The sequence below is a fragment of the Buteo buteo genome, chromosome 23 (assembly GCF_964188355.1).
Source record: "Buteo buteo chromosome 23, bButBut1.hap1.1, whole genome shotgun sequence".
Classification (NCBI taxonomy): domain Eukaryota; kingdom Metazoa; phylum Chordata; class Aves; order Accipitriformes; family Accipitridae; genus Buteo; species Buteo buteo.
The window spans coordinates 19,002,602-19,028,673 of NC_134193.1; the positions used below are offsets into that span (position 1 = coordinate 19,002,602).

At 48.4% G+C, this 26,072-nt stretch overlaps 6 protein-coding genes and 4 non-coding genes across 15 annotated transcripts in view; 6 read left to right on the plus strand and 4 right to left on the minus strand.

Moving 5' to 3' along the window:
• Positions 1 to 949, minus strand: part of CCDC180 (coiled-coil domain containing 180) — a 28,302-nt gene extending 27,353 nt beyond the window's left edge. For all 3 annotated transcript variants that reach the window (XR_012654074.1, XR_012654075.1, XM_075054867.1), the window contains exon 1: positions 233 to 949. Coding sequence is in view for 1 of the 3 variants with exons in the window: in XM_075054867.1 (XP_074910968.1) it covers positions 233 to 273 (41 nt within the window). In the remaining 2 variants the exon portion in view is untranslated. The remainder of the gene's footprint in view (positions 1 to 232) is intronic.
• Positions 950 to 1,627: 678 nt separating this feature from the next.
• SURF6 (surfeit 6) lies at positions 1,628 to 5,213 on the minus strand. Its single transcript, XM_075055729.1, has 4 exons — positions 4,933 to 5,213; positions 4,278 to 4,493; positions 3,571 to 3,662; positions 1,628 to 2,512 (listed from the first exon to the last, which is right to left on the minus strand). The coding sequence occupies exons 1-4, from the start codon at positions 5,024 to 5,026 to the stop codon at positions 1,841 to 1,843; spliced, it is 1,074 nt and encodes a 357-aa protein (XP_074911830.1). The 5' UTR covers positions 5,027 to 5,213; the 3' UTR covers positions 1,628 to 1,840.
• A 209-nt stretch (positions 5,214 to 5,422) lies between these two features.
• MED22 (mediator complex subunit 22) lies at positions 5,423 to 12,583 on the minus strand. 4 transcript variants are annotated; one of them, XM_075055735.1, is made up of 4 exons: positions 12,429 to 12,583; positions 11,857 to 11,937; positions 11,280 to 11,488; positions 5,423 to 7,063 (listed from the first exon to the last, which is right to left on the minus strand). In XM_075055735.1, the coding sequence occupies exons 1-4, from the start codon at positions 12,549 to 12,551 to the stop codon at positions 6,871 to 6,873; spliced, it is 606 nt and encodes a 201-aa protein (XP_074911836.1). In that variant the 5' UTR covers positions 12,552 to 12,583; the 3' UTR covers positions 5,423 to 6,870. The 4 variants fall into 4 exon arrangements, with proteins under 4 accessions (XP_074911836.1, XP_074911835.1, XP_074911837.1 ...); XM_075055734.1 differs by having other exon boundaries at positions 5,577 to 7,069; XM_075055736.1 differs by lacking the exon at positions 5,423 to 7,063 and adding an exon at positions 7,081 to 10,949.
• On the plus strand, positions 12,535 to 16,869 carry RPL7A (ribosomal protein L7a). The gene is given in 9 exon segments (XM_075055730.1): positions 12,535 to 12,588; positions 12,590 to 12,700; positions 13,279 to 13,399; positions 13,847 to 13,996; positions 14,828 to 14,968; positions 15,302 to 15,381; positions 15,716 to 15,846; positions 16,288 to 16,357; positions 16,700 to 16,869. Coding segments are annotated over 9 exon segments (948 nt in total). The 5' UTR covers positions 12,535 to 12,549; the 3' UTR covers positions 16,805 to 16,869.
• On the plus strand, positions 13,706 to 13,778 carry LOC142044107 (small nucleolar RNA SNORD24). Its single transcript, XR_012654209.1, has one exon. It is a non-coding gene; the product is annotated as a small nucleolar RNA SNORD24 (small nucleolar RNA).
• Positions 14,688 to 14,753, plus strand: LOC142044108 (small nucleolar RNA SNORD24). The gene has a single exon (XR_012654210.1). It is a non-coding gene; the product is annotated as a small nucleolar RNA SNORD24 (small nucleolar RNA).
• Positions 15,061 to 15,137, plus strand: LOC142044106 (small nucleolar RNA SNORD36). The gene has a single exon (XR_012654208.1). It is a non-coding gene; the product is annotated as a small nucleolar RNA SNORD36 (small nucleolar RNA).
• On the plus strand, positions 15,567 to 15,639 carry LOC142044098 (small nucleolar RNA SNORD36). The gene has a single exon (XR_012654200.1). It is a non-coding gene; the product is annotated as a small nucleolar RNA SNORD36 (small nucleolar RNA).
• A 665-nt stretch (positions 16,870 to 17,534) lies between the features above and the next one.
• SURF1 (SURF1 cytochrome c oxidase assembly factor) lies at positions 17,535 to 22,692 on the minus strand. Its single transcript, XM_075055740.1, has 9 exons — positions 22,519 to 22,692; positions 21,483 to 21,564; positions 21,231 to 21,358; positions 20,783 to 20,865; positions 19,770 to 19,961; positions 19,397 to 19,469; positions 18,856 to 19,018; positions 18,313 to 18,394; positions 17,535 to 18,067 (listed from the first exon to the last, which is right to left on the minus strand). The coding sequence occupies exons 1-9, from the start codon at positions 22,582 to 22,584 to the stop codon at positions 18,001 to 18,003; spliced, it is 936 nt and encodes a 311-aa protein (XP_074911841.1). The 5' UTR covers positions 22,585 to 22,692; the 3' UTR covers positions 17,535 to 18,000.
• Positions 22,685 to 25,968, plus strand: SURF2 (surfeit 2). The gene is made up of 6 exons (XM_075055731.1): positions 22,685 to 22,857; positions 23,220 to 23,374; positions 23,593 to 23,696; positions 24,147 to 24,338; positions 24,936 to 25,102; positions 25,870 to 25,968. Exons 1-6 carry the CDS (start codon positions 22,756 to 22,758, stop codon positions 25,951 to 25,953), a joined length of 804 nt encoding a protein of 267 aa, XP_074911832.1. The 5' UTR covers positions 22,685 to 22,755; the 3' UTR covers positions 25,954 to 25,968.
• Positions 25,969 to 26,072: the final 104 nt, after the last annotated feature.

Sequence of the window (26,072 nt, forward strand, 5' to 3'; positions counted from 1 at the left end):
TAAAAGAAAAGCCATAAAATATGCATGCCATTACAAATATTAGCCTGTTAATCTGCACTTTAACAGGCAGCAGCTCATCATACTCAATTTACATCTGGCAAGGAGACAGTCTATTACAAGTCGTTAGTGCTGTGACCAAGAACTCAGGAGTGTCTAGCTCCCAGTGCAAATCTTACAACTTCATACCTATAGTCATGAACATATAATTGGTTTTTATGCTTCTGTTCCCTACCTGTACAATGGTGGCTTTTCTGTGGAGTCATTGTAGGGCATTCTTTCAACACGCTGCTGCTGGTAACACGGTAGTAGGCTGGCATCAGTAGAAATTTCTGAATCCCTAACCCAAGTGAGCCTTTCACTCTTTATAGAAAACCTAGTCTTGTTCCTTACTTCATCCAAAGAGCGTACTAACTGAGCCTTCAAAGAACCATAATCAAAATCGTTAGAATTCTTTCCAACCTACTGAACAGAGAATAACAACAAAATAATAGATAAAAATAGTGGGGGAAAGGAGGCAGAAAAGGAAGGTAAAATAATGAACACTACTTGGTATATGCATAACAATTTTCATCCGAGGCTGTTTTCAAAATGAGAAAAGAAAGATATCCATTTCCACAGAGAGGAAACTGAAGGAAACTGGATGGTGTGCCTTGCTTATTGTTACAAGGGAAGTCAACAGCAGAGTGAGAAATGCCCGAGTCTGGCGTACTATGCCTCTTAATTTATCTTTTGCTGCTGTCTCATAACGATTCTGCCTTCAGTTAACATACCCTGATACATGATGAAAACACAGGAACACTCATAGACACATTAGAAAGCATATGTTGAAGATAACGCAATTATTTTCTACTTAAACAAAAACCAGAAAGGTTGAAACTGACCTGTGGTTTGAGGTCACCACTTTAACAGCCAGCAAACAACTGACCAACATAATTAGCTCATTTGGCTTTTACCCGACCTTTTTTTTTACCTCAGCCTCAAAGATCTGTTTGCAGACTTCCCCGCTGGGGACAAGGCGCACAGCTCCCACCGGCTGCATGCGGCCCACCACAGCCGCCTTCCAGGCCTGTTTCCAGAAGAATTGCGATTTACAAGCTAAAGGGCCGAGGGCGGATCAAACATTTCGGTTTGAAAAGGTCCTCCTAAGGGTGAAACGACATGCCTGCCGCACGGTTTCCACTGTCTACTTAACAGTGCTGCAGGGCAAAACATTCGGAGGGTTTAAAAATATCTACGTGACGATTCACCAGCTTTCGAGGGCACGGGACTGAAGGGGGAAGAGCCGTCCCGCCGCGGGCCCAGCGGCTCGCCCTGTCCCCTCAGGGGAGCCGGGACCGGCCCGAACGCCGCCGCCCGCTCCCCTCAGGCGCCCGCCCAAATGGCCGCGTCGCGCGCAGCCATAGCAACGCAAAGGGGTGGGGCAGCTCTCCCCGTTGCCACGGCAGCCAGGAGGAGGCAGTGCCTAGGCCCGCCCCGCCCCGTCGGGACTCCGCCCCCCGCCGGCGGGAGGCTGATCCCGGGGGTCCCTCGGTGGTACCAGGGCTTCGAGAGGCACGTCCAGAGCATCGGAGGTGATAAGAGCAACCGCCATCCTCCCCTGAGGAAAATAACTATTATAATCAACCAATCGGAAGGCGTTTCTTTTAATTTAATTAACAAACATACGACAGGTTTTTTTTTTATTACTCAGTTGGGAAGTCATGGCAGCGACCGTCCCACCGGCTGGTTTCCTCGGGCGCTGCGCAGCAGCGGCACAGCCGGGTCAGGCAGACGGAGGGTCTGCTCTGTGACAGCTCACCACTGATCCCCGCAAGCAGAACTTCCCTTCCCCACCTCGCTCTCACTTTAAACCAGCTTTTTTCAAGTCCTCTGGCAGAACCCGGCCTTTCTTCCGGGCCCTGGCTTTCTTCTTCTCTATCCTATCCTTCTTCTTCTTCTGAATGTTCTTGCGACGCTTTTCCTGCCGCTGTTGCATCTTTTCCACCACTTTTTCTGTCCGCTTCTCCCACTGCCTTTGGCGTTGCGCTTTACGCTTCTCCTTACGCTTCAGAGCTTCTTTCAGATGCTCCTCGTTGTCACGAATCTTCACGCCTTCCGCCTTATAGAGAACATTTGTCCATTTCATCTTGTTCTCTAGCTCCTGAGCTTTCTTCTGGTCCTTATCCTTGAGTTCCTCCAGCTTATTCTTCCTGGTCTCCAGCCTGCTCAGCAGCTGCTTGTAGTTTTTGCCCGTCAGAGGAGTGATCTTGCCTTTCACTGCTTTCCTCTTCTCTTTCTTCTTCTGGATCTTGCTCAACTCATTCTCTTCATGGACTTCGACCCTGTTAAAGACAATCTCAGCTGTGCTCTCCTCCTTTTTGCTCTCTGGCTCTACCGGTACCTCCTCAGTTTCTTTCTTCTCCACTTTTGCCTTCATCTTCAACTCCTTTCTTCGGCGCTTCTTCCTCTCTCTCTCATACTTCCTTCGCTGCCTCTTCTCCAGGACTGCAGGAGGCAATTCTTTGGCATCGTCCTAAGAAGAAGGATGGACATGAATCAGGAGCCTTAAAGGGATTGTCCTGGTTTCAGCTGGGATAGAGTTAATTTTCTTTCTAGTAGCTGGTATAGTGCTAGGTTTTGGATTCAGTATGAGAAGAATGTTGATAACACACTGATGTTTTCAGTTGTTGCTAAGTAATGTTCAGACTAAGTCAAGGATTTTTCAGCTTCTCATGCCCAGCCAGCAAGAAGGCTGGAGGGGCACAAGAAGTTGGGAGGGGACACAGTCAGGACAGCTGACCCAAACTGGCCAAAGGGGTATTCCATACCATGCGACGTCATGCCCAGTATATAAACTGGGGGGAGTTGGATCACTGCTCAGGAACTAACTGGGCATCAGTTGGTGAGTGGTGAGCAATTGCATTGTGCATCACTTGTTTTGTATATTCCAATTCTTTCATTATTATTATTATTGTCATTTTATTATTATTATTATCATCATTAGTTTCTTCCTTTCTGTTCTATTAAACTATCTCAACCCACGAGTTTTACTTTTTTCCCCCAATTCTTTCCCCCATCCCACTGGGTGGGGGGGCAGTGAACGAGCAGCTGCGTGGTGCTTAGCTGCTGGCTGGGGTTAAACCACGATAGGGACAAAGCAGAATTAAAAGTGGGATGTCCTCAGATTCCTGATTTCAAACTTCTCCTAAAAATGCACCACTTGTGACAAGAAGCTGTGGGCTCAGCTTTTAGAGATACTAAACACAGTAAAGTCATTTCAAACCCTTTATTCTCTCTCAACACCCCATAGCTAAGTTCCCTTTCAGCCTCTTAGTGCTTTGCTTTTTCCTCAAAATCACCAGACGCATGCTCTCCTCCAAGCCAGGCCCTACCTTTTCTCACATGTTTTTCCAGGCCACAGCATGCACACAAGACTCCCAGCAATACCCACAGACACTTCCTTAGGAGACAGAATTAGCTCAAACCCTGAGCCTTGTAACATTGTAGTCTTGTCCCCACATCTCCTGGGAGGCTAAGGAGAATTTATATTGCATCAACACACATATGGATACATATTAAGAGTTCTCATACTTGTCCAGAAGCTTTTTTAATCTTCTCATGTAGTCTCTGACGCAAGAGATTCATTGCAAAAAAAGAAGGGGAACCCAGTTCACTTTTGCTCCCTGAAAACAAGAGGAAGAAAATAAAAATACTTAAAAGACAGCACTAGCTAAACAGGAGAACTTTCTATGTCTATGGGAAAAGCTCCAAGAACTCTTTAGATGCTGTGAATAGAATGGAAAACCTAAAGAAACCAAGTTTCTATTCCATTGGTTTCTTTAGAATTGCCCCTTTCCTATCCATATTATCATTCAGCGCTGCCAGCCAGAGTGGCCTGGCATGCCCTGTGGCTGCCTAACAAGCCAGAAAACAAGTACCAAGCCAGTGGAAACAAAGATGCCAAGGACATCTTTTCTTTGTGATCAGGCTTTTCAGATTCATAATGGAAAGCCAGCCTGGCATGACAGAGATTGCATCCATGCAGTAATTCCCAGAAGTTACTCAAATACATGAAAAATCTGCAATTCAGTTTAACCGCTATTTCCAGAGAGCCACCCAGCGGTAACGTTACAAATTTATGTACATACGCAAAAGCTTTTAGGGCACATGGAATAAGCAAAGATGTTTTCAATTCAGCTGAACTTCTTAAAGGCTTTCCAATCTAGACATGTGTGAAGCAACTGAAAAGCAGCCACCTCAGCTCAGGTAACTTTAACCAGACCTTGTGGTATTCTTACCTGTAACCGAACTCTCATTTCCGCTCTGCGTAACACCCTGTGGAGATGATTTGCTGGCTTCAGGGGCTGCTTTCTGTCCCGGAGTAGGTTTACTGGTGTTAGAGACCACCTGTTTGACTGAAGGAGCATTTGTCTTCTCAGCTTGCTTCCTGGGTTTCTTTCTCTTCTTTTTCTTGAGCTGTCTGCCAGCATCCTCGGGCTGGCCTGCCTTAGACACTAGAAGGCAAAAACAAATTACACAAAACAGGACAATGCTACATGCCCACTTCATACCATTCAGTTATCACTGAAGACTCAAGTTCCAGCATTACAATGGCATATCTCAATCTTCAAAAATTACATGTTTTAGGATTTATTTAAATAGACCAAGTGCTTGCACACTTCAGTAAAATCCCAGTCCTCCCATATCCGATCACCACGTGTATAAAAGCCAGCGGAAACCACCGATTCCCGGGGCTAACAGTGCAACGCGCATAAAGTGCTCGGGAGCCCCGCGTTTCAACAGAGATTGTTTGTTGTTTTTTTTTTTCCTTAAAACCCGGCACACCACCACTCCCCCGGGCCAAGCCCCCCCGCGGAGGCAAGCCTGTCACAAGCCCAGACTCCCACGACGGGGCCGGGAGGGACAGCAGCCGAAGCGTGACAGTTCCGTTACCAAATTTTCTCTTCCGCGACTCCGGGGCGCCCTGCAGGCAGACCTTCCTCGCCAAACCCTGCAGGTAGGAGTCCTGGGCGGCCAGGTTGGCCATTACCGTCCCGGGGTGACCCGTCCCTCGGCGGGAGCTGCCCTGCCCGGCCCAGGCCCGGCTCCCTCAGCGCAATCAGGCCGCGGAGCCCCGGCCGGGCCCGAGACGTCCCGTCCTCTCCTCAGGATACCGGGAGGACGGCGGCATCCTCCTCGTGCCGCCCCGCGCCGGTAGGAAGTGACCTCAGCGCGCCGGGCAGGAAGTGACGCCAGCGCGACGGCTGCGAGGCGGGAAGGGAGCCGGTCCCGAGAGTCGCCTCGCCGGCCTTTCCCCCCCCCGGGGCGTCCCGGACAGACGGCGGGGTGTGCGGGGGGTGCTCGGGCCGCCCCGCCGCCCCCGTTTCCGCTGGCCGCCAGCAGCGTCCCCCGAGCGCAGCCGTAGGTAGCCCCCCCGCCCCGGTTCGGCTCCCGTCTGCAGGCCCCGGGCCCTTACTTGGCGGTGACTGGGTCGGAGGAGAGGGGGCGGTATCGGTTCTGGGGGGTGCGGGTGCCCCGTACAGCGGCAGGACTGCAGCCCCCACGCAGTGACAGCGGTGAGAGGGGGGGTGGTCTCCAAAACCCGGGGCGGGGACACACACACACACACAGACGCTGGCGTCCCAGCGCTTGGGCACAGTCAGCATTGTCCTGTTTTCACAAAGCCCCGTGGCTGAAAACACACGCCTTAAAAATTATACAAAAGAGTTAGTTTTATTAAACCACCTAATTACAAAAATAAATGGAATGGAAGAAAACGAAGTCAAAACATGGACCAAAATTCACATCCTAAGAAGCGAGACGCTGCAGCAGAATGCCAGGGAAACTCAGCTCAGCTGCTGGAACGCAGCCGCAGCTCCACGGTGCCCACCACACTGAGCTGTCACGACCCTATTCCAGTTCAACTACACCCCGCATCCAGTCAACGCAGAACCACAACAGGGAAGGGCCAAAGAAGTGCCACACTGCTGCACAGCTGCAGGCAAAGCACCAACCTTGTCTCGAAGGAAACTGCGAGAGTAACAGAGAATCCCTCACAGCTCCATATGGCCCAGTCACCTCCAGACTTTTTATTAGACAAAACTATTAGCCAATGCAAACACTGGCATCATGTTAGCTCAGGCTATGTTAATAGAAAGCTTCTGTGTAAACGCTGAGAACAGAATCAGACTAAAGCATGTCACAGCTTCTCTCTGGGGCCTCGAGCAAATGGCATCATCAATACCTCAGTCTGATTCCTCAGTGTGCCCTTTCCTCTTTGAAAGGGAGAATACTGCTCTTTGATAAGGGTGTCCTGAGAGTCTCCTCCCAAACGGCTGCTAGCAAGAAGTTCAAGTCTGTGAAGCACTCTGACAGTGAAGACTGCTGATTAAAAAAAAAAATACAATATTCTTACCCTAATTAAGTAGAATGGAGGTTGTCAGAGGCCATCCTGAGAGAGCTTTAAAGCAGCCAGAATGTCAGTAACTTTGGGAAGCGGGGTAAAAACCCCAAAACACTCGCTGCCCCCACATTTGGCTCAAGTTTATCCCAAACAAATTCAACTCCCCACACTCCAGCATGTACTTACTGAGATTCACATGGAAACAAACTGGATTTCTAATGAAATCTACACATAACTATCATGTAAAAGCAAACCTAACTAACTTGTCAGAGCAATCAACTCTGTATTTACTTATCACGGTCTCTTAAGGGAGACGAACACTCATAGCAACGTCCCAGGGGCAGAGAAAGCACTGTGGCTATCCAGTGAGCAGAAACCTACAGACACAGCTCCAGTGCCTTCTCCTGACAGCAGGAGACGCTTGCTCAGTACAGCAGGTGGAAGACTTGCAGCAGCGCAGTGCTGCGTTCAGCAGCAGAGGATCCTCTTCAGGAGTGCTCCGTGGGGCCTGCCCCGTGCCCGTTCACGTGAGGGTGCGATGGGGTTGAGCTCTGGGAGGTAGCAACGCTCTGCTCTGCTGTGGCAGCTGTCAGAGGCATGGAGAGGCTTTCGGGGGACAGCGTGGCAAAGTCTTGTCTCCAGTAGGCTTCGCACAGTGGAAGATCATTGCTGTCACACAGACTGTAGCTTTCCAGAACAACCCCAGTAAGGAGAGACAGCAGGTGCAGTAAGAGAGGAGGGGAGGGAGGGAAAGGGTGGGGGAAGCAAGACAGAAGCAAAGCATTAAGAAAATGGCAAAAAACCCCACTCAGGGGTGTAAGGTCTGTGATCACAAATTCATCACAAGTCTTGTGACACTGGCCTTCCCTAAGATACCCTTAAGAGCTGGTCTTGAACCTTGTGGGCCTGGTGAGGATCAGTGGAATTTCAGAGACAAAACTGTTGCTACAAACTGAAACAGAGGCTCAATTCTAAATCAGACGCTCTAAGTCCCTGGAAAGATCTGGGCTGAGGTCCTGGCACCCCAAAGATGTGAGTTCTGCTACTGATTTGCGTGAGGTGAGGACCCCATTCATTATTATTTTACTTGGAATTAGATCATGACCTATGTGAGATAAAAAATAGAAATCCTGCTCTAAATTTAAGTTCAGCAGAAAAGCTGGCACAATTGTTTCAGGGCCTGCCCCTGTCATAATAAAGAAGAAACCTATTTGCACCCTTGCCCTTTCAATAAAGTGCTCCACAGAAGGTCTGGGTCTTCTATGGAAGCTCCGCAGCCTGATTATAAAGTTCTGATGGCTCCTACCATTTTCAGCAGAATCTGAGCTGTTCTCCTAAAAGCAGCTTGCTGGATTTGACTGCTGTAGACTACAGAGCTGGATGAACCAGCAGTGTGGGAAAGTAATGTTTTTAAACAACTGGCTAATTCTTGCCTGTGCTCTGAGGAAAACGCAATGTGGAAGGGGCAAAACTAAAAAGAAAAATGGTGGAAGAAACTGGAACAAAACGAAAACAAATTCCAAAGAGAGGAAGGAGCTGTACACACACGAGACACCCGAGACAAAGCGAGTGCTGGAGCGGAAAGCAGCTTGCGTTCACAGTAAAACAAACCCAATGGGTCAAGTGATTTTGTTGTTGCAGCTTTATTTACATTTTTAATGTATGGACTTGAATAGATGCTTAGGGAAATATTTTGGGTGTAGAAATATGAGACACTTCAAATTGCACAAACATGAAACATGTTGAGATTTAACCCCACACTCAAGACAGCTCCTGTGATCTCAGAGGAGGGAGCAATGGAACATAAATGCAAGTTTGGGGTTTAGGATGAGAAAAGGCAAGCTGGACTTGGAGTTACCGCTTTGGGGAGTAAGCACACAAAGCACTAGTTGCAAGCATCTACTTCTGAGCTCTCTTCTGGCAGCATCACCCAGCTGGTTTTGCAGTAGAAATGACAAGGCAGTGGACACAGGCTTTATATCTGGGGCCTTTGTAAAATGCCTTGGAAGACCACCCTTCCCTACTGTCCTCCACACACAGCAAAGCTGGGTTCAATTAGCAAAGACCTTCAGGACTGAACCAGAACTACGAGTCCTTTTCTGTCAGTCTTAGACCTCAGGCCATGGTTTCCAAGGAAAATCTGGCCACAGCATCCACCGCATCTTGGCAGGGGAGTTACAAAGAAAAGTTCAGCTGCATCAGAAGCACAACTGCTTCTCCTGCTGCTCCCATTAGAACAGTTCCAAAAGTCTAAGCTTCGCCTCTCATGTAACACTCCTCAAAAGTCAGGGTGAATAAGCAGCTACTGCACAGCCCACAACAGCACTGCCCAACCTATTACTCTGTCCTTTGACTGAGGGTTTCTCAGTGTGAGGGCCTTTACTACTCCCCCTTGGGGCATGCAGCCAGGTCTGTGTGCAGAGGAACAGCTCTAGGAAACTACTTGAAGACAGGGTCTGAAAGCAAAGATTCCTTCAGAACAATCTACTCGGCTTTAGTTTCAAGGACCTGCTTTCAGGTCTCCTCATTAAAACCCCCATGTACACATGAAAACCCTAGCAATGAAACCCGACCCTACACCTGAGGTGCATCCTATTAGTTACTTGCTGTGGGCAAGGGGCTCCCTCCTAAGCCCCCTTAGCACAATGGCAGTGACAAATGCTGGGCAGGAGACAATCCCTTCCACAGTTTTTTTTTCACAGCCATCAGGAGCAGTGCACAGGGACCTAACAAGCTACACAGCACAGGGCAGGCAGCTCTCAGCTCTGCAGCACCTGGAGGTGCTCTTTTCTACAGCCTTCCCTGGAAGGAAGACCTAAAATAAACTAACCAGTGACCTTCAGGGAAACTGGAGCACAGGAGAGCAGTATGGCAGCATGGCTGTATGGAACCCATGTCCTGGCCTCACAGGACTGCACACCTTTTTATAAATCCAGTGGGATCAAGCCCCATGAGAAAGTAACAGATGGTACGGAGGGGCAACCCCAGCTGGGCTCCCGGGACAGCAGAGAATGCCCGTTTGTGGGCAAACCAGCTATTGCATTTAGAGCCATTCAAACAAGATTATCACTCTACGACTATGTGACATAACAGAACCCCTTTTTCCCCACATTAGACAATAAGGTTTCATTAAAAATATCTTAGTACTCTAGTTATAAAAGGACTTTGAATAAATCACTGTTTCTATATTTACACACACACAATTTCTTTGGTGCAGTAAAAGACAAGAAAGAGCACAGGAAGGGAGTAAGTGCTAAAAGCAAACAACTAAGTGCTACATGATAACAGGTTTCAGTGGAGGGATCATAGCTCTGTAGAGTTGCAAAGTTTCCTCACCTCGTGACCACTCTTCTAAGAAGAGCACAAAGGCAAATCCATTTGGTATATGCCAATGTTTGTGTTTAGATGTTAGTTTTGTTGCAAAGTGTTGCTCTACATGGTGTCTGGTGCCAGGCAGGTGAACAGACCATGCCAGCATGGTCAGAACCCCTTAACCCAGAAGTTAAAGCTACCAACACACAGTAGTGGCAGTCTGGTGACAGTGTGAGGGAAACATGTCTGGCACACGTGAGGCACTATCATCCCACACTGCATCGCTTTGGATACAGCTCGCTGCTGCACTGTATGCAGCCTATGTAGTGGATGCACCCCTGACCTATCAGGGCCTGGACTGGTGCTTGGGTTTGCGACCATCACTCTTCATTTCTGAGATATTTCTAGGATCCCTTGCCACCCCCCCAGAAAAATGAGTCTAGTTTGAAAAACAACTCTGGACTTTTACCTCAAGTTTTCTTCTGATGTCATAGCCATTCCTAAGCTATGTCATATCAGTATCTTTTCACTCTTAAAATACATATATTAACCCATAAATAATGTCCTAACTTACAAAGATATTGAGTAATTAGGGTTTTAGTTGACTTAGCTGGGGTTATAGGCATTCAGCATTTTTAGAAAGGAGGGAAAGGCAAAAATAGAAAGCCTGGTCATTAAAATTCTAAATAAGGTTTTCAAAAGTTAAGTTTTTGTTTAGACGTCATAGCATTATTGCACTGACTTCACTTAGCTTGGACAGTGCAGTCAAAATAATCAGGTTCTCATTTGTTTTCTCCTGCTTTCATTTACTGCATCATCAACTAGAAGTGCTGGAGTGCATGACAGAAAATAAAAAAATAAAGTGTCTGAATTCTCTAAAGCCTGTTTTCTAATAGTCTTTTAAAAACATTAAAAATCCTACAAACAGATCAGTAATAAGTCTTCCTCATTAAAAATCCCACAAACAGATCAGTAATAAGTCTTCCATAGAAAAATCCTATCACAATACTTCATAATTCAATGAAACCGAGCAAGTCTTTTTTGCTCATTTCAAATGCTCACCCCAACAGGACTCCAGGCAGCTGGGGGCAGTGGACTGCAAGGGAAAAGGCACGCTGTGTAACCAGGTCACTTGGGAAAGAACTCACCAGGAAGACGAAGACATGGTTCTCTCATCTAACATGAGGACCCAGCTCAGCAAGCTAGTCTCTCCAAGGAGACAGAGGCTCCTCCAGAAGAATACTCAGACAGAAGCCTATACCCCAAGGAAATTCATCTCCTTTTACAAGGATTACAGAAGAAGCCTAAGCAAATTATCTGTCAAATCTAGCCAACTAAAGCAGGCACCTAGAGTGGGACGCTGTGAATACCTCCTTCACCATGAAATTTATACCCTGTAGGATATCTACAAGGAAAAGGCAGTTGCTTTAGTTGCAGAAAAAGAGTTTAACCTAATTAAAAACAGGAGTGAAATGTTGTTGGGAACATTCTCAAGACCTGTACTCTAAGGACTACTTGTTTGTCTAGACTAACTACCCCAAAAGGGCTGGGATCATAAGGCAGAAGTCCACTGCCCTATTTGTACCTGGAAGAGTAATATTCTTCTTCTAGCTCGTACAGGTCAATGGAGATCTCATCTCGTAGTGCAATCAACTTCTTGTCGCATTCCTCCTGCAAGCTTCTCAGCTGCTGGTTGCGCTGGTTGATAGCTTCATTCACAGAGGGGAAATCATTGAGGATCAAGAACTGCTTCAGGTCAGACACAAGTTTCATCAGGGACTCACCAGCTCGGACCTTGTAGCAGGGAGGGAAGAAAAAAAAAAAAAAAAAAAAAAAAAATCACACAGCACACAGTATATCAAAACAGTGCTTTGCTCCAATTCTAAAACAAGATCTCCCAAGCTGCTCCTTCAGCCTAAGCCTTGAATAAAGTAGAAATTCTCACATTACGTGAGGATTCTGACAGAAGCCTGTAGCTGACAAGCCAGGCTACCCCAGCTTTCCCCCTAGAGAAGGGATTCACCTGACAGCCACCCCAAATATCAGGTTACTCTTCTAGCAGCAGACCTCCTAAGAGTTATAACTGCCCAAGATGCAACAATGAAACCAACAGTACCTGCAGGACATGCTACCCACAGATTTGAACAGCAGATGCTACTCACAATGTTTGCAGCTCTGACATGCATCTCATAGTTATCTTGTTCACCCTGGGTTGCTCGAGAGACTTGAGTTTCATCCTCAATCTAAAGAAAAACGTGTACATAACCACCTTTACATACTAAAATCTTGATACGCAATCACTACATTATAAGGCAACTCATTTCACTTCAATCCACACAAGGAATCCTTGGGGTGGCCTCTGGACTCTACAGCACCCGCGAATCATCTTTGCTACCCTCCCCACCGTTCTCCCCCGTTCAGCAACACCGGGGCAGAGGCAGGGAGGCCAGCAGCAGCCGGGGAAGAACCGACCGCCGCCCGCCCTGGGGAAAGAACCCTTTTCCCTCGGGGCAACCGGGAGGCAGGTCCCACCGCTGCCCCCCGCCCTCCCCTCAGGGGCCCCGCTCTCTCCTCACGGCCGCCCCCGGTTGCAGGGCCAGGGCCGCGGCCGCTCTCCCCTCAGGGGCCCCGCTCTCCCCTCAGAGCCGCCCCCCGGGGAAAACCCGCCCCTCTCCCCTCAGGAGCCCGGCTGCTCCCCCGGCCGCCTCGCGGCTCGGCTACGGCCCCTGCCCACCTTAGCCGTCTTGATGATTTCGGTGAAGTTATCCATGATGGACTTGACGTCGTCCTTGAGGCGCTTGTTGTAGGACTGCAGCAGGGTCTCCTTGCTCTGCGGCAGGACCCGCTGCTGCGCCATGGCGGCCCGCGGCCCCGCTCCGCCCCCCTCGGACCTCCCCTGGCCCCGCCCCGCCGCGCGCCCCGCCGCCGTCCTCTCGCGAGACGTCGCGCCTCATAGATATTTCCCAGCATGCACCGCTTCCCCTTTCTCTTCCTCAGTCCAAGATGGTGAGTGGCGGCGGGCGCGGGGCGGGGGCTGGGGTTCATCCGCCGCCATCCGCCTCCATCGCTGGGCCGCGGCCCGGTGGGGAGAGCCGTGCGGGTGCTCGGTATCTGGGGGGGGGTGTTTCGTGTCCGGTTTGCGGTGACCGGGGTCGGTGCCGGGGGAGGCTGGGTCGGGGCCTACCCGCCCGCAGCGGGGCGGCCGCGCAGCGCGGGCCGCTGGGAGCGGGGCAGCCCGGCCAGGCCGCAGCGTTTTTCCCGGTGTAGGGTGGATCCCGGGCCGGGCTCGGTGGCCGGTAACCCGCGGTGGGGGTGTCTCGGTTGCTGGCGGCGTCAGGGAGCGCTGAGCTGCGCGATTGCTGCCCGGCCGAGGAGATCAACAGGCGGTTTTAAACGGGAGGTTCATAAACCTTTTGAAGTCAAACCGAAGGATTTTATCTCTGCAAGAGCAAGCCTAAGCTGGGAGACTGCTAGGCTGGTGAAATGCCTGGGAAAATGCATGTCCAGGGTGGACTGAAAGCTCTTTCAAGTACATCAGTATTGGAGGCAAAAGAAGGAAGAGCGTATTCCTTTCTTTCTTGCAGCCGAAAGGAAAGAAGGCCAAGGGCAAGAAGGTAGCACCGGCCCCTGCTGTAGTCAAGAAGCAGGAGGCCAAGAAGGTTGTCAATCCCCTCTTTGAGAAGAGGCCCAAGAACTTTGGCATTGGTGAGTAAGTGAATATTTGGGCTACTTGCTCAAGGATTTTTTTTGCTTTGTGGGCAGATGTCTAAATTGTAAACAGAAGCATATTGTAATAAAGCTGTAGAGTGGAGACAGTGATGGAGGCAGTTGCCTTGCTGCCTCCAGTTAAGATCTGTCCTTCATTAGGTATATGACGGTGGCTATGGACAATCCGCTGAATTTTCTGTATTACAAAGATTCATTATTTGATTCTATTGCGATGAATCTTGCCCTTTTCCACATTCTGCGGTGAATCAATTCAGACTCCTGTGGTGCCATTTTTGTACGGTGTGCAGATGATGTGAAAGAATATTTGCTATCTGAGTGATAGTGCTGACATATCACCACCAAGATCACTGATGCACTCGTGCCTATTCCATGCTGTTGCTCTGTGGGTTTGGAACAGCTGTGAGTTAAACTTTTTATTTTTAGGACAGGATATCCAGCCGAAGCGTGATCTCACACGTTTTGTGAAATGGCCGCGCTACATCAGACTGCAGCGCCAGAGGTCCATTCTTTACAAACGCTTGAAGGTGCCTCCTGCCATTAACCAGTTCACTCAGGCTTTGGACCGCCAGACAGGTAAGGATGTGCCCCACAAAGTTCTCTTAACTTGGGTCATTGATGGGATATGCATCAGAGAAGAGGAAAGAAATCAAAATAAGATTTAACAAAGGTAAGCTGGAGAGTATCTTTGGAAGCATTTTAGGGCGGCTTTAATAGTGACTGGGGTGATGTCAGCAGCAAGCTGCTATCTGAATTTGCTGGCTTAAGTCTTGATAGCTGCTGTGTACTTTGAAAAGGGAATAGAAAATACCAAAGCTCCTACTTAACAACCCAAACCCAGGGTTATCTTAACTGCCTGTTTCCATCGTAATCCATTTTTCCAGCTTGATGTAGAACCACGTAGGGTTGTGTAAACAGGTAGTTTAAGAAATCTGTATGAGTGCAGGTGTTGGGGGGAAAGCCAGCATCCTGCAGGCTGACATTGATACGGGGGAAGAAGGGACTTCAGGGTCTTCTGTGAAACGAGTAAATAGTCTTTTCCAGGTGACAGTGTCTTTGCAAGAAACTTTCAGCCCATGTAGAGTAACTCCCTCGTAGATGTTGCTTGCTTTAAAGGAGAAAGTGCACCACCTGTAACCATAATTGCTGTGGGGGTCCACAGGCATTTCCTCATCCAAACAGTGAAGGAGCTCTCACTGCCAAGAGGGGTGCATGTAGAGGTAAATATGGGCTCTAGAGGCACTCTGCTAGTTCTGCTCTTGCAGTGTGCAAATGATGCTAACTTTTTGCTGTCTAAATACACTTGATGACAACCACCAAGATCACTGATGCACTTCAGTGTTTTAAAAAGTAATGCTTAGACTTTTAGGTCATGCAACTAACTAACTAGTAGATGTTCTCTTCCAGCTACGCAGCTGCTGAAGCTGGCGCACAAATATAGGCCAGAAAATAAGCAAGAGAAGAAGCAGAGGCTACTGGCTCGTGCTGAGCAGAAAGCTGCAGGAAAGGGAGATGCGCCAACTAAGCGGCCACCGGTCCTCCGAGCAGGTAACTTTGTACGTGGACTTGGCTGCTTGCACATACGGGAGTGTAGTACTTGGTTAGAGCTCTGCTCCAACCAAACAGGATTGGACAAGCTATTGCAATGATGTATGAATTTCTTCACCTGAGCTCAAAGTGAAGAGCAAAATAGACGAGCTTTTTAACCCTGAGCTTTAGCAAGTTGTCCGTGGAATATCCTCTGTGCTACTGAATCGATGTGAGAAGTTTTCAGAACTTTGAAGCTGCACTATGGAGTCTGAGCTGGTTGTATGAGATTTATATGAAAGCTCTGAAAATAGACTGAGCGGAATCAAAGCTTACCTATAACTTGTTTTTCAGGTATTAACAGTGTCACGACTCTGGTAGAGAACAAGAAAGCTCAGCTTGTAGTTATTGCCCACGATGTAGACCCCATTGAGGTAAGCATACTCGCTGGTAGATATTATGGGCTACCTGTGTAACTTAAGCTGAGGTCAGAACTACGCTTGGGGTGAAAATGCATTTTAGACAAATCTATTGCACAAAAAGAGAATGCATAAATTACCAGAACTGGAACACTTGCACATGTTCCTAGTTGTCCTGGTATTACAATGAGGCTTGGCCCTTGCAATGATGTATGAATTTCTTCACCTGACTCAACAATGAAGAGCAAAACGAGCTTTTTAACACTGAGCAATTGCCACAGCCCAGGCTGATTCAAAGAATAAAAGGATGTTCTCCCTCAGTTACACAGCACACTCCCTTTCTTTTCAGCTGGTGGTCTTCTTGCCTGCTCTGTGCCGCAAGATGGGAGTGCCATACTGCATCATCAAGGGCAAAGCCAGACTGGGGCGACTGGTCCACAGGAAAACCTGTACCTCTGTTGCTTTCACACAAGTTAACCCGTAAGTATTCTGTGTGCTGGCTTGATTGTCTGTAGTGGAGAAAGCAAACTGCCCATAAACACAAGACTGTAGGGCAGATGGATAGCAAACTTGGGTCTGTGTAGTTTTAAAGTAGTAAGAATAAATAAAATACTGCCTCTATAATGTATAATATAGATGTCCTTTTGTATTAAGAGCTCTATTGGATCCTGAAGATAGAGATTACTTTGGCTTACCAAAATGGGTGTTTACTCTAAAATACATAGATGGAACTATTAACCTTAATCTGAGCAGTGCAGGTTCCTAAAGCATTGATGTTTGGAGTGATTACCCCTTGACAAATGACGCTTACGCTTAACCTGAAAAACCATGTTGCCACTACGAGCTCTTAAATCCTGAGGCATAAGAGTTACAGAAAATGTTAAATTGAGGCTCTAAAGGAACTAAAACTATCACCAACAGGGAGGATAAGGGAGCCCTTGCAAAGCTGGTGGAGGCTGTTAAGACCAACTACAATGACAGATACGATGAGGTAAGATTCTCTGTGCTGCTAGCCTTGTCTTCCAGTTTGTACTGTTAACATCCCCAAAAGCTTCCCAGTGAAATGCAGATTATTTGAGACATAGTGACAACAGCTTAAAGCCTGTTGGGTGTAGTGTACCTAGATTTGCTTATGATGTATCCAGATTCTTTACCTGAGGGTGGGGTACATTCTCTGTGCTGCCCTGAAATGTTAGTTCACTGCTTGAAATGTGTAGGACTTCCTAGTTGAGGAAGCTCTTCCCCTTGTGCACAAAAGAGTGGGATTGAGTGAGTTGGTTGAATGTAGTAAGAGAATGTACGAAGCGTCTAACCTGTTCTCACTTCTTTGCAGATCCGTCGTCACTGGGGTGGTAACGTCTTGGGTCCAAAATCAGTGGCTCGTATTGCTAAGCTTGAAAAAGCAAAGGCTAAAGAACTGGCTACTAAGCTGGGCTAAAGATGTACTGGATTGCTACCGTGTTTTCTGTACATAAAAAGAATAAACCCCCAGATGAAGTTTCAGTGGTCTCTGTTAATGGGAGTGTTCCAGGCAGCAGGTAGCACATTAGAATTGCCTTTAATTGAATGATTGAATAGTGCCGCACAGAAACAGTTGCATAGAGCAGGTGATGACTTGGAACAACTGCCCTTAACTATTAGTCCTATGTTGTAATTCCTCTCTGAACACATAGCCCATCAACAGTGGCTCAGCTGTGCATACTATGTGATCATAAAGTTGCATGGGATAGGCTAGTTCTGGCTTCAAGCCTAGCTTGCTTATGCAAATACCTCTCAATTGGGAATGGCTCTAGATCATCTCCCTTAGTACTTAAACTTAGTTATGGTATGGGTTGTATAGGGTGTTAGAACACTTCACTGGGCTAACCAGCTGGGGACCTCCCATGAGGAGGTCTGTAACACCTCTTCCATGGCAAGAATGGTCAGGCTGAAGTGGGGAAAGAATCTAGACCTTTTTGTCCTTCTGTTCTTTCCTGACTGCTGACTTCATCTTGTGGAGTTGTAGGCTACCAAGCTTGATAAGGCTCCAGGTGAGGTGGCCGCTGCTTGTTTTTGCTGGCCGTCATCATGCTCTTGCAAGCCACAGGCTGCCGTACCCAGCTAGACTCTAGTATCCACAGTAACCTTTAATTCAGGTCTGTCCCTGTTAAGATGCAAGATGCACAATGTGAGTCACACAGCCCTTTATTTATTCCGATGCAACTGCTGTGAACCACTCCTGACTTCAGGAATGACTGCTCAGTACGAAGAAACTGTGATTCACAAAATTCCTTGCCATCTTTTGGAAAATACAGCAGTGGAGAAGTTAAAAACTTGCAATCAACCACACTAGAAAAGTATCCTTGAGATTTCTAGTTGAAGCTGATTTATATGCAATAGTCTCAACAGCCACTTAATAATTTTGAAGTTCAGTGCTTCCAGGCGGCAGCCAGAATCACACTGCTAGGAGCTCAGGGTCCGCATTAGCTGCTTGAAGTCCATTTGCAGCTTCATAGCTGCATATATTTACTGAACATGTTGCCCTGAAACGCTGGGTGCTTCAGTTCAGTTATTCAGGACTGATCAGTCGAGAGCAGACTTTTATGAAAAAGACAGCAGTCTGTAGTACAGAAGAGACGAAACTAGCCCTTCCTTTCACAGAGGTATCTTTTGTATAAATTTTCTGTACCACAAGAATGAAGTTGCAGCGCATAAGCCGTACCTATGAAAGAAAACAAAACCACGTTTACACCTTTTCAAGTTGGATGGGACCTCCCTAAGTCAGCTGCAGTGCAATAAGACACAAAACCTGTCAAATCACTGTGCAAGTGTTACTTAGGTTAAAGCTTTAGGCTTTTGCAGCTTAAGGGCTCATCCAGTCTCACTGGTGCAGGAGCAAGAATGCCAGGCAAAGCCTTACATTCAAAAGAAACGCGTGGAAGGTCAAACGCAGGCTGGGTAACTCACCAGGTGATGATGTACTGCATGTGCTCGTTTCTCAGGCTCACTCTTGTCTGGCCTCCGATGGGCCCCCCTGGGACTGTGCTTCCTGTGGGTACAACACAGTGCAGAAGTTAAATCTCTAGTCTGCATCGCGTAGAGCTGCCCTTGCTGTGAGGAACGGGATGAAGGTGGTCAGTCATGTGGATACCCTGCTCCTCTTCCTTGGCCATAGTGTTCCCAAGTTCCCAGCAAAGCCAGAGCTGTGGGGAAGGCGGCCCTACAGCAAGTGGCTGGTTGTGCTCTAGGCATCGAACACCACCTGCACCACTCCGAGCGTCCTACCTTCCCAGTGCTGGCTGCCTATCACCTTCAAAATAGCAGACCTAGCAGAGCACACAAAAAGAGAAAGATGCAATACCTTGTTGGACTTGATCTTGAAGGTCTTTTCCAACCTAAATGATTCTATGATTCTACCTTTCCAAGTGCCATGGGGAAATAACTAACTGAAAGTAAGGGGAGGGAGACCAATGTAAATTGGACATGGGGTTGGGTTCCTCTGTGACTTACTGAAATCTGCATCGATAAAGATGGGCTCAGCGCCGGTCACCTTTGCCATAGCCTCCAGGTCACGGTAATGCCAGCGGTTTTTCTCAATGTTATTTTCAGGCACAAAAGGTTTCCGGGTTTCTGATAACCTCACCACCCCAGTGAGATCAATTTCACCTTCAATCTGAAGAGAAGTGCAGAGGAGAAAAAAGGAATCTTTCAAGGTTCATTTCATATTCTGGCATAGCAGGTCCTGGTAGAAAAATAGGGCTCTTGCGGGGTCTGATTATAAATCAAGTGGTTATGCCCTGCAGTGGGGTAGTGCTGTAACACAGCAGGGAAAAAAGCAGATCAGGAACAGCTCCCTGTTTGTAAAAAGCATTATTTACTTAACAATAAGGTGGGAAGAAAAGGTTTGCTGCCTTTGAGAAGCACAATGACTGTTTCAAGTAACCCTCCCGTGATGCGGAACGTGGCTGCTGCCTTTCTGGGTTTGTCAGCAGTGCCTCTGGGTTATCAAAGGGCAAAAAGTAACACACGACATTCCCTGTATCCCCCTTACCTGTCCCTTCAGCCTGGTCTCCGGTTTCATTTTCTTTTTGGGCACAAATCCTCGGTTGACTAAAATTGTGACCCTAGAGTTGCATAAAGAAATATGACTCATGAGTGAAAGGAAATTTATTCCCCCTGCTGCCTAGAACTAAGTACCAAAGGAAGAAGCAACCTGTACGTTTGGTACCACTTTTTTTTGTCATCTCAGAGCACATTATAGGGGAATTTAAATACAATTTCAAATCAAGCCTCAGTGACCTAACAGACTGTGAGAGATTCCTTTTAAGGGAGAGGGACTGATTTATATAAACCCAACCACCGTGATTCAGCTTTTCAAAAGAGAAGTAAGTTTCTCATAAGAACCATGACTTTCACTAACTTACCCTAGTTCTGTGCAGTAGAAAGGAGTAATGACGTTTGCTCCATTTTCCGGGTGGGATGTCAGTCGCCCGGCTTCTCTGGCTTCTCGCTCAGGGTCCACAAGTGACCGTGGCAAAATATAGAGTTCCTTGGAGTGATCAAAATGCCCTCGGACCTTTACAGGTCTGTACTCCAATTCCTTCAATTCCATGGGGCTGCATGGAACAGTATGAAAACAAAATCATGGCTGCGACAGGCAAATCAAATTAGGGGATTTTATTGTGGGATTCTCCTTTTCCCTAATGATTCACTCTACAGCCAGTTGCCAGACAGAAACAGAAGACAAAACACCTCGTGGAATAAGCAGCTGGCTTAATATTTTATTACTATCACAGTGAATCAAATCGAAATGATCGTGAGTATCTAGAGAGCAGTTCTTTGCCATGATACCTCTAACCCAGTGCCACTTCAATGTCACACACCACTGATCAGCAGGTGGATAGGCTGCATGTGCATCCAGCAAACAGGGAGCGTTTCTTTCCCATCCCAGACCATGAAATCAAACAACTGAACTGTTTTGACAGTTGTGCCATACGGCCAAGTGACCTTAAAAATCTGTCTCATATCTAACACAACTGCTCCACACCTGGGGCAGGGCCTGCTATTGATCCAAGACTCCCTGTTGCAGGAATAATCCCTGTGGGACATCACAAACACCAGCTACCAAGTCCTCCTTCTCCAGGAGGATTACGTATGGTATGAACTACATACCACATTCTCCTGAACAGAGATTAATCCTTTTTACATGCATTTAAAGTATCCCATAGGGAAGTGTTCACTTATTCTTTTACTAAAAATAAGAAAATTTAACAGGATGTCTATCTCTCTAATTTGCTTGCATGTCCTGATTCCCATTGCATTCCTTCATTTTCATGCAGTTTAGCTTAGCATAAGCTCATTAGTGCAGGGACCATATCTAATATCCCCAGCACACTGTCAGTGCTCTGTAGACAATAAACTATTTCAGGTTCCGTACTCTAATGTCAGAGGGATGGGCTCTGATGTAATTCTTGATGCCAGTTGTGCAATCAAATCTAATTTCCACTTTCGTCGCTGAACCTGAAAGTACACAAACACAAAAGTAATTCCTTGTGGTAGAACAGAGCAATGCAATAACCCCAGCAAGCCTTAAAATCTTTCTCATAAGTTTCTCCTCTGACCCTAAAGCAGGGTAATTGGAGATATGGAAATGGAGGCTACTGATTTTAATTTGAGGAAATATTTATACTGAAATGCAGGTGTAAAAAATAAGAATCTTTCCTTTAAAGACTTGCAAATGGACACTTGGAAAACAGAAAGGTAGGTAAAATAACATCAAATCTTTACCCTGTATGTGATTTGAATTAGATTAAACAGCCAGAGATGGCAAAACCTGGCAGACCTCAAATGCTCATCTCTTGAAAAAATTAAGTATTTATTTGTACCTGCCATGTGCCGAGACAGAATGTGGTCAGAGGGACCAGGAAAAGGCCCCATTTGAGTACAATGTCCTCTCCAGATGCGTCAGCAGCTGTTGTAGAACTTTGTGGTCTGCAGAACCTCAAACAAACATCTAGAGAAAAACAGAATGAGGAATAGGATTTGTACAGGAGAGGAGATGCCAAATTCCTGCAGGAAATGTCACCTCTTGGTATAAGTTGGAAACAGGGCAGAAACGCAAACAAACCTATTCTTACCTTTAGTCTGCTGGATCAGACCAGAACCTGCTTTAGTTAGGGGATACCCAAAAAATGTTCTTCTGATCAAGCAATGTGACACCTACATGAAATAAGAAAGATCCTTAAGATCCTTTGTAGTGTCTCTGCTTTGTAAAATTTGTAGCTAGATGATACCAGTTGCCTCAATGATTGCATGAAATTTTGTTTACGTGCTAAGTCTCATCTGAGCAACCGCCTGTGAAACACTATGGGTTAGGTTATAATTTAAAAAAAATAAAATCAAATTCCAGTTACAGAGCTGACTATAGCACAGCAAATGATCTTCCCCTTTCCATCCATGCTATCAGCAAGCGTATACACCATCTTAATTCGTTCTTGAAATAAATGCCAGCTGAGCACTTGCCCTTCCTGCCATGCTGGAGCAGCACAAAGACAGATTTACAGCCTTTTTGACACCGATTCTGCTCACTTTTAGCGCAGTGAAACCGGTCCCCACGCCGCGACGGAGGAGGGGGGCACCAACCCACCGCGGCCAACGGCCGGGCCCCGGCACCCGAAGGGCGGCGGATGGGCCAGTCCGGCCGGGCGCACAGACAGCGCCGAGCACCGCGGGGGGACGGGCCCTGGACAGGATCGGGGCCTTACCCGGCCCGGAACCGCTCCCCTCAGCCCGGGCCCGTTCCCGCTCCCCTCAGCCCGGACCCGCTCCCCTCAGCCCGTTCCTGTTCCCCTCAGCCCGGGCCCGGCCCCGTTCCCCTCAGCCCGGGCCTGTTCCCCTCAGGCCGTTCTCGCTCCCCTCAGCCCGGTCCCGGTCCCGTTCCCGCTCCCCTCAGCCCGGGCCCGCTCCCCTCAGCCCGGGCCTGTTCCCCTCAGGCCGTTCTCGCTCCCCTCAGCCCGTTCCCGTTCCCGTTCCCGCTCCCCTCAGCCCGGGCCCGCTCCCCTCAGCCCGGGCCTGTTCGCCTCAGCCCGTTCTCGCTCCCCTCGGCCCGGTCCCGTTCCCGTTCCCGTTCCCGTTCCCGTTCCCGTTCCCGTTCCCGCTCCCCTCAGCCCTCACCCGGCCCCGGCGCTCCCGCAGCAGCCGCGGCCCCGCCCGCAGCAGCAGCAGCCTCCCCGTCGCCATGGCAACGCCGCCACCGTCTCCCGCGCCGCCACCCGCCTCCGGCCCAGACCTCCCCGGTGCGGGGCAGGCAGTCAGGCCCCTCTCTAGTCGCCTCTCTCTATGGTGCCGGCTACACCCCGGCGTGGCCGGTACCGGAAGTTGAGGCGCTCTCCTGTCTGGCGGCGCCTCTCTATGGCCGGGCCCGCCGACGGCGCGGCCATGGCTGAGGTGCCCGAGGAGGAGCGGCTCTTCCTGCGGCAGCACCCGCTCCTCACCCTCACGGAACCGGGCAAGGTGGGGATGGAGCCGGCCCGTGTGGGGCTGAGGGGCGCCTTGAGGGCCGGGGCCGTCCCCGGAGGCGGCCCTGGGAGGGACTGGGGCCGCCTCCCTGAGGGGTTCGTGAGGGAGGGCCCGGGCCGCGTTCCCTCAGGGGGCCGTGAGGGGGGACGAGGCCGGTTGGTGGCAGGCCGGGGAGGGTGCCCCGGCAGATGGGCTCGGGCCCAGTAAGCTCCCTGGCCCGGAGGCTTTTCTGCCGCTGTGGAAGTCGGAGGAGGGCCGGGGAGGAGGATGCTGCTGGGAGCTGGAGGCCTCTCTTGCCCTCCCCAGCTCTGGGGCAATCCCCTGGGCTTCCCTGACCAGACATCGTTTTTCTTCAGGTGAGATGCAGGCTGACAGGCCACGAGATGCCATGTCGGCTGTCGGAGCTGCAGGCTTATACTAATGGCAAGAAGTATCAGCGGCTGATAAAGACAGCCAGAGAGTTTGACTATGGCAAGTTTGAGCCCCATATAGTGCCCAGCACAAAGAATCTGTACGTATTCTTCCTCCTGTGTGTTGTGCTTTACACTTTGTTCAATCTCTGGCATAAAGTGGTCGAGCTTTACACAGTTCTTGAGTCTTTATGGACAGGAAAGGTATTTATAAAGTATTTATCAGCTTTGAGCACAGTGCTTATAAGTGAAAAGTTATTAAGTAATAGCATGCTTAAACTCTGTTGCTGGCTCTTTCTTTCTTTCTGTATCTTGTCAGACACCAGCTGTTTTGCAAGCTCACTCTCAGACACATCAACAAGTTTCCAGAGCACGTGCTGCGTCATGTCCAAGGGAAGCGCTATCAGAAGGCCCTAAAAACATGTAAGTAGCTTTTCTGAAGATAAAACCAGACAACTTTTTTCCCTGACCTGTTGAGATTCCAGTAGCTCTACATGAAGGGAGGGGGTCAGTTTTCTTTATATTGACAGTAATGTACTGCTGTTGCTGTGTGTGCTTCTCAGCTAGGAAGGAAGATCCCAGATGTAGGGAGCAATCAGCCACTAGCAAATACCTTGGAACATCCTTACTTGAGAGGAGCGGCTCTAAAACTTCCCCAGAGAGGGTGGTTCACACATTCAGCACAGTCTCTGTGTTAACGTCTTTCCCGCCTTTCATGGTCCATACTATCACTGTAGATTACATGAATGTATATTAGAGTTGGAGCTTGACGTACTTTTGAGTTGCATTTAATATATGCTAGAGCTGGAAATGGAAAGTACTCGGGTGACTGGGTGGCCTTGCTAAGTGCTGCCCAACCCCTCGTGCTATTAGACGAGGAGTGCCAGAAGGAAGGAGTGGAGTACGTCCCTGCCTGCTTGCGACAGAAGAAGCAGACGACGCACCACCCTGATGAGCAAATGAACGGGAGCAGACAGCCTTACAGAAAAGAGGAATTCTGGGAGCCAAAGTCCAGCGATGAGGATGGAGAGGAGACGGATGACAGCATGAGTGACCTGTACCCACGTGAGTAAGAACGTTGGTATCATCTATGTACTGAAGGGAGCTCGTCGGCTAATTTTGTCCAGGCTTCTTTATACTGCTCCCTGCTACTCACGTGACTTCCATCCAGTTGGGGGTTCTTGGGTTTTGGAAAAACTGACCACTGCAAAATCAGTAATAGCAGTTATCGCTAAGTAATAACCAGAGCTGGATCACATAGGGTGTGAGGGGAGGGATACAAGATCCATGGGGATTTGCTGCTTTAGGTATCTCTACTTTCCTCATTTCTCAGCAAGTCCTCGGGCCTGACAGAAGTTGTTCAGGGTGTTCTGCTTGCTTATATCTGGAGGCACTGCCTTGCTGTAGGAGAGCAGAGGTGTAACACTACAGAACCGCCTGTGCTGGATGGTCCCCAGAACGAGGCTAGTGAGAGCACCAGGTGTGTTTCTAATAAAACACCAGTGTGTTTATTTCCCAGGTATTTGAGTAGTGACAAGTATATGCTCAGAGACTGGAAGCAGCTTGGCGAATCACCCTTAAGATGCCCTCAAAGTGAAGTTAGGAGGAGGCAGAGCCTGTGTGCGCAGAGAACTGATCTTGAGCTAAATCTTTCTATTTTAGCTGCACTCTTCCCAGAAAAAAGCCCAGCAGCTCCACAAACCACAAAGGGCAGTGATGACTTTGCAACAGACAGCGAGGATGACGGGGCCAAGCAGAATGGTGATGTGAACGGAGAGGACGGTGGAAGAATGGATGTCAGCAGAGCAGTTGGCAACAAAAGGGGAAAGGTGGGAGTCACACTGCTGCGTGCAGCAGGAGGGGAGCATGGAGCTGGGATCCCATCCTGTAGGTGTTTGTCTGATCTATTCCTGTCTGAGAACCAGCAGAAGGTGCAAAGCTGTTCAGAATAGACTTTCCCCATGTGCTAGCCGCTAACTCCCATCCTGAGGTGTGAATTACTACCAGTAAATGTTTATCCTGTCTGCAGTTAACTAGGGGTGTTCCTGCCTGTATAAATAGCTCAGCTTTGGTGGGATTCTGCCGCACACTGCCTTCGCAGGGAGACTGAAGCATGTCTTGTGAGTTCTGTAATCTTCCTCATCATTCACAGATAAACTCAAGTTAAACCCTTTTTAAGTCACAGGGTCCTTCTAGACCCCTTTTTCTGCCTCTTTTGAGGAGCTGGCAAGGTCCTGCCTTAGAGGACATATCCTGATACTTCTTAGTTTGGGAAGCAGGCAGATGTTACATATGTAAAGATGGATAAACCTTTAAGGCAGCCTGAGGAAGGGGCTGGATCCTTTATGACTATCAAACTGGAAAGTGAAGGCTGGATGAAGTTTAGGTTCATTTCTGTGGGGAGACTGTCACTGTATCTAATGAAACCATAAACCTGTCACAGAAAGGGATGCTAACTGGTAGGGTAGGGCAAGGAGACATCCTGGCTGGCTCTGCAACCAGGAGACCACACTCAATTTCTCTTCTTTAAGCTGGCTTGGGAAGGGCAGGATTTGGGTTTTGGAAATAAGCTGATTAACTTTTTTTTTTCCTACAGAAACAGTCAGGCCCTTTAAAGAAGAAATTCAAGAGTCATCATCAAAAACCCAAGAACTTCAAGAAAGCAACAAATGGCAAATAAATTTTATGATAAGTATGTGGACTGAAGCATGTTGTGTAACAATTCTACAGGGTGCACAAGGCTGGCTGAAGTGTTTGCTCCTTCCAGCTAACCATTACAGCTGGGGAGGGGAATAGCAG

What these genes read in the sequence shown, in the direction of transcription:
- SURF6 (XM_075055729.1), bottom strand. Translation starts at nt 5,026, where the DNA reads ATGGCCAACCTGGCCGCCCAGGACTCCTACCTGCAGGGTTTGGCGAGG. An exon ending in GTCGCGGAAGAGAAAATTTG is followed by an intron (nt 4,494 to 4,932) that starts GTAACGGAACTG and finishes TTTGCCTTCTAG; the next exon opens with TGTCTAAGGCAGGCCAGCCC. An exon ending in AAATGAGAGTTCGGTTACAG is followed by an intron (nt 3,663 to 4,277) that starts GTAAGAATACCA and finishes TCTTGTTTTCAG; the next exon opens with GGAGCAAAAGTGAACTGGGT.
- MED22 (XM_075055734.1), bottom strand. Translation starts at nt 12,551, where the DNA reads ATGGCGCAGCAGCGGGTCCTGCCGCAGAGCAAGGAGACCCTGCTGCAG. An exon ending in AAATCATCAAGACGGCTAAG is followed by an intron (nt 11,938 to 12,428) that starts GTGGGCAGGGGC and finishes GTTTTTCTTTAG; the next exon opens with ATTGAGGATGAAACTCAAGT. An exon ending in GAAGAATATTACTCTTCCAG is followed by an intron (nt 7,070 to 11,279) that starts GTACAAATAGGG and finishes TGTTCTGGAAAG; the next exon opens with CTACAGTCTGTGTGACAGCA.
- SURF1 (XM_075055740.1), bottom strand. Translation starts at nt 22,584, where the DNA reads ATGGCGACGGGGAGGCTGCTGCTGCTGCGGGCGGGGCCGCGGCTGCTG. An exon ending in TGCGGGAGCGCCGGGGCCGG is followed by an intron (nt 21,565 to 22,518) that starts GTGAGGGCTGAG and finishes TATTTCATGTAG; the next exon opens with GTGTCACATTGCTTGATCAG. An exon ending in TTCTACTGCACAGAACTAGG is followed by an intron (nt 19,470 to 19,769) that starts GTAAGTTAGTGA and finishes ATGCAACTCTAG; the next exon opens with GGTCACAATTTTAGTCAACC.
- SURF2 (XM_075055731.1), top strand. Translation starts at nt 22,756, where the DNA reads ATGGCCGGGCCCGCCGACGGCGCGGCCATGGCTGAGGTGCCCGAGGAG. An exon ending in TCAGAAGGCCCTAAAAACAT is followed by an intron (nt 23,697 to 24,146) that starts GTAAGTAGCTTT and finishes TCGTGCTATTAG; the next exon opens with ACGAGGAGTGCCAGAAGGAA. An exon ending in CATGAGTGACCTGTACCCAC is followed by an intron (nt 24,339 to 24,935) that starts GTGAGTAAGAAC and finishes TTTCTATTTTAG; the next exon opens with CTGCACTCTTCCCAGAAAAA.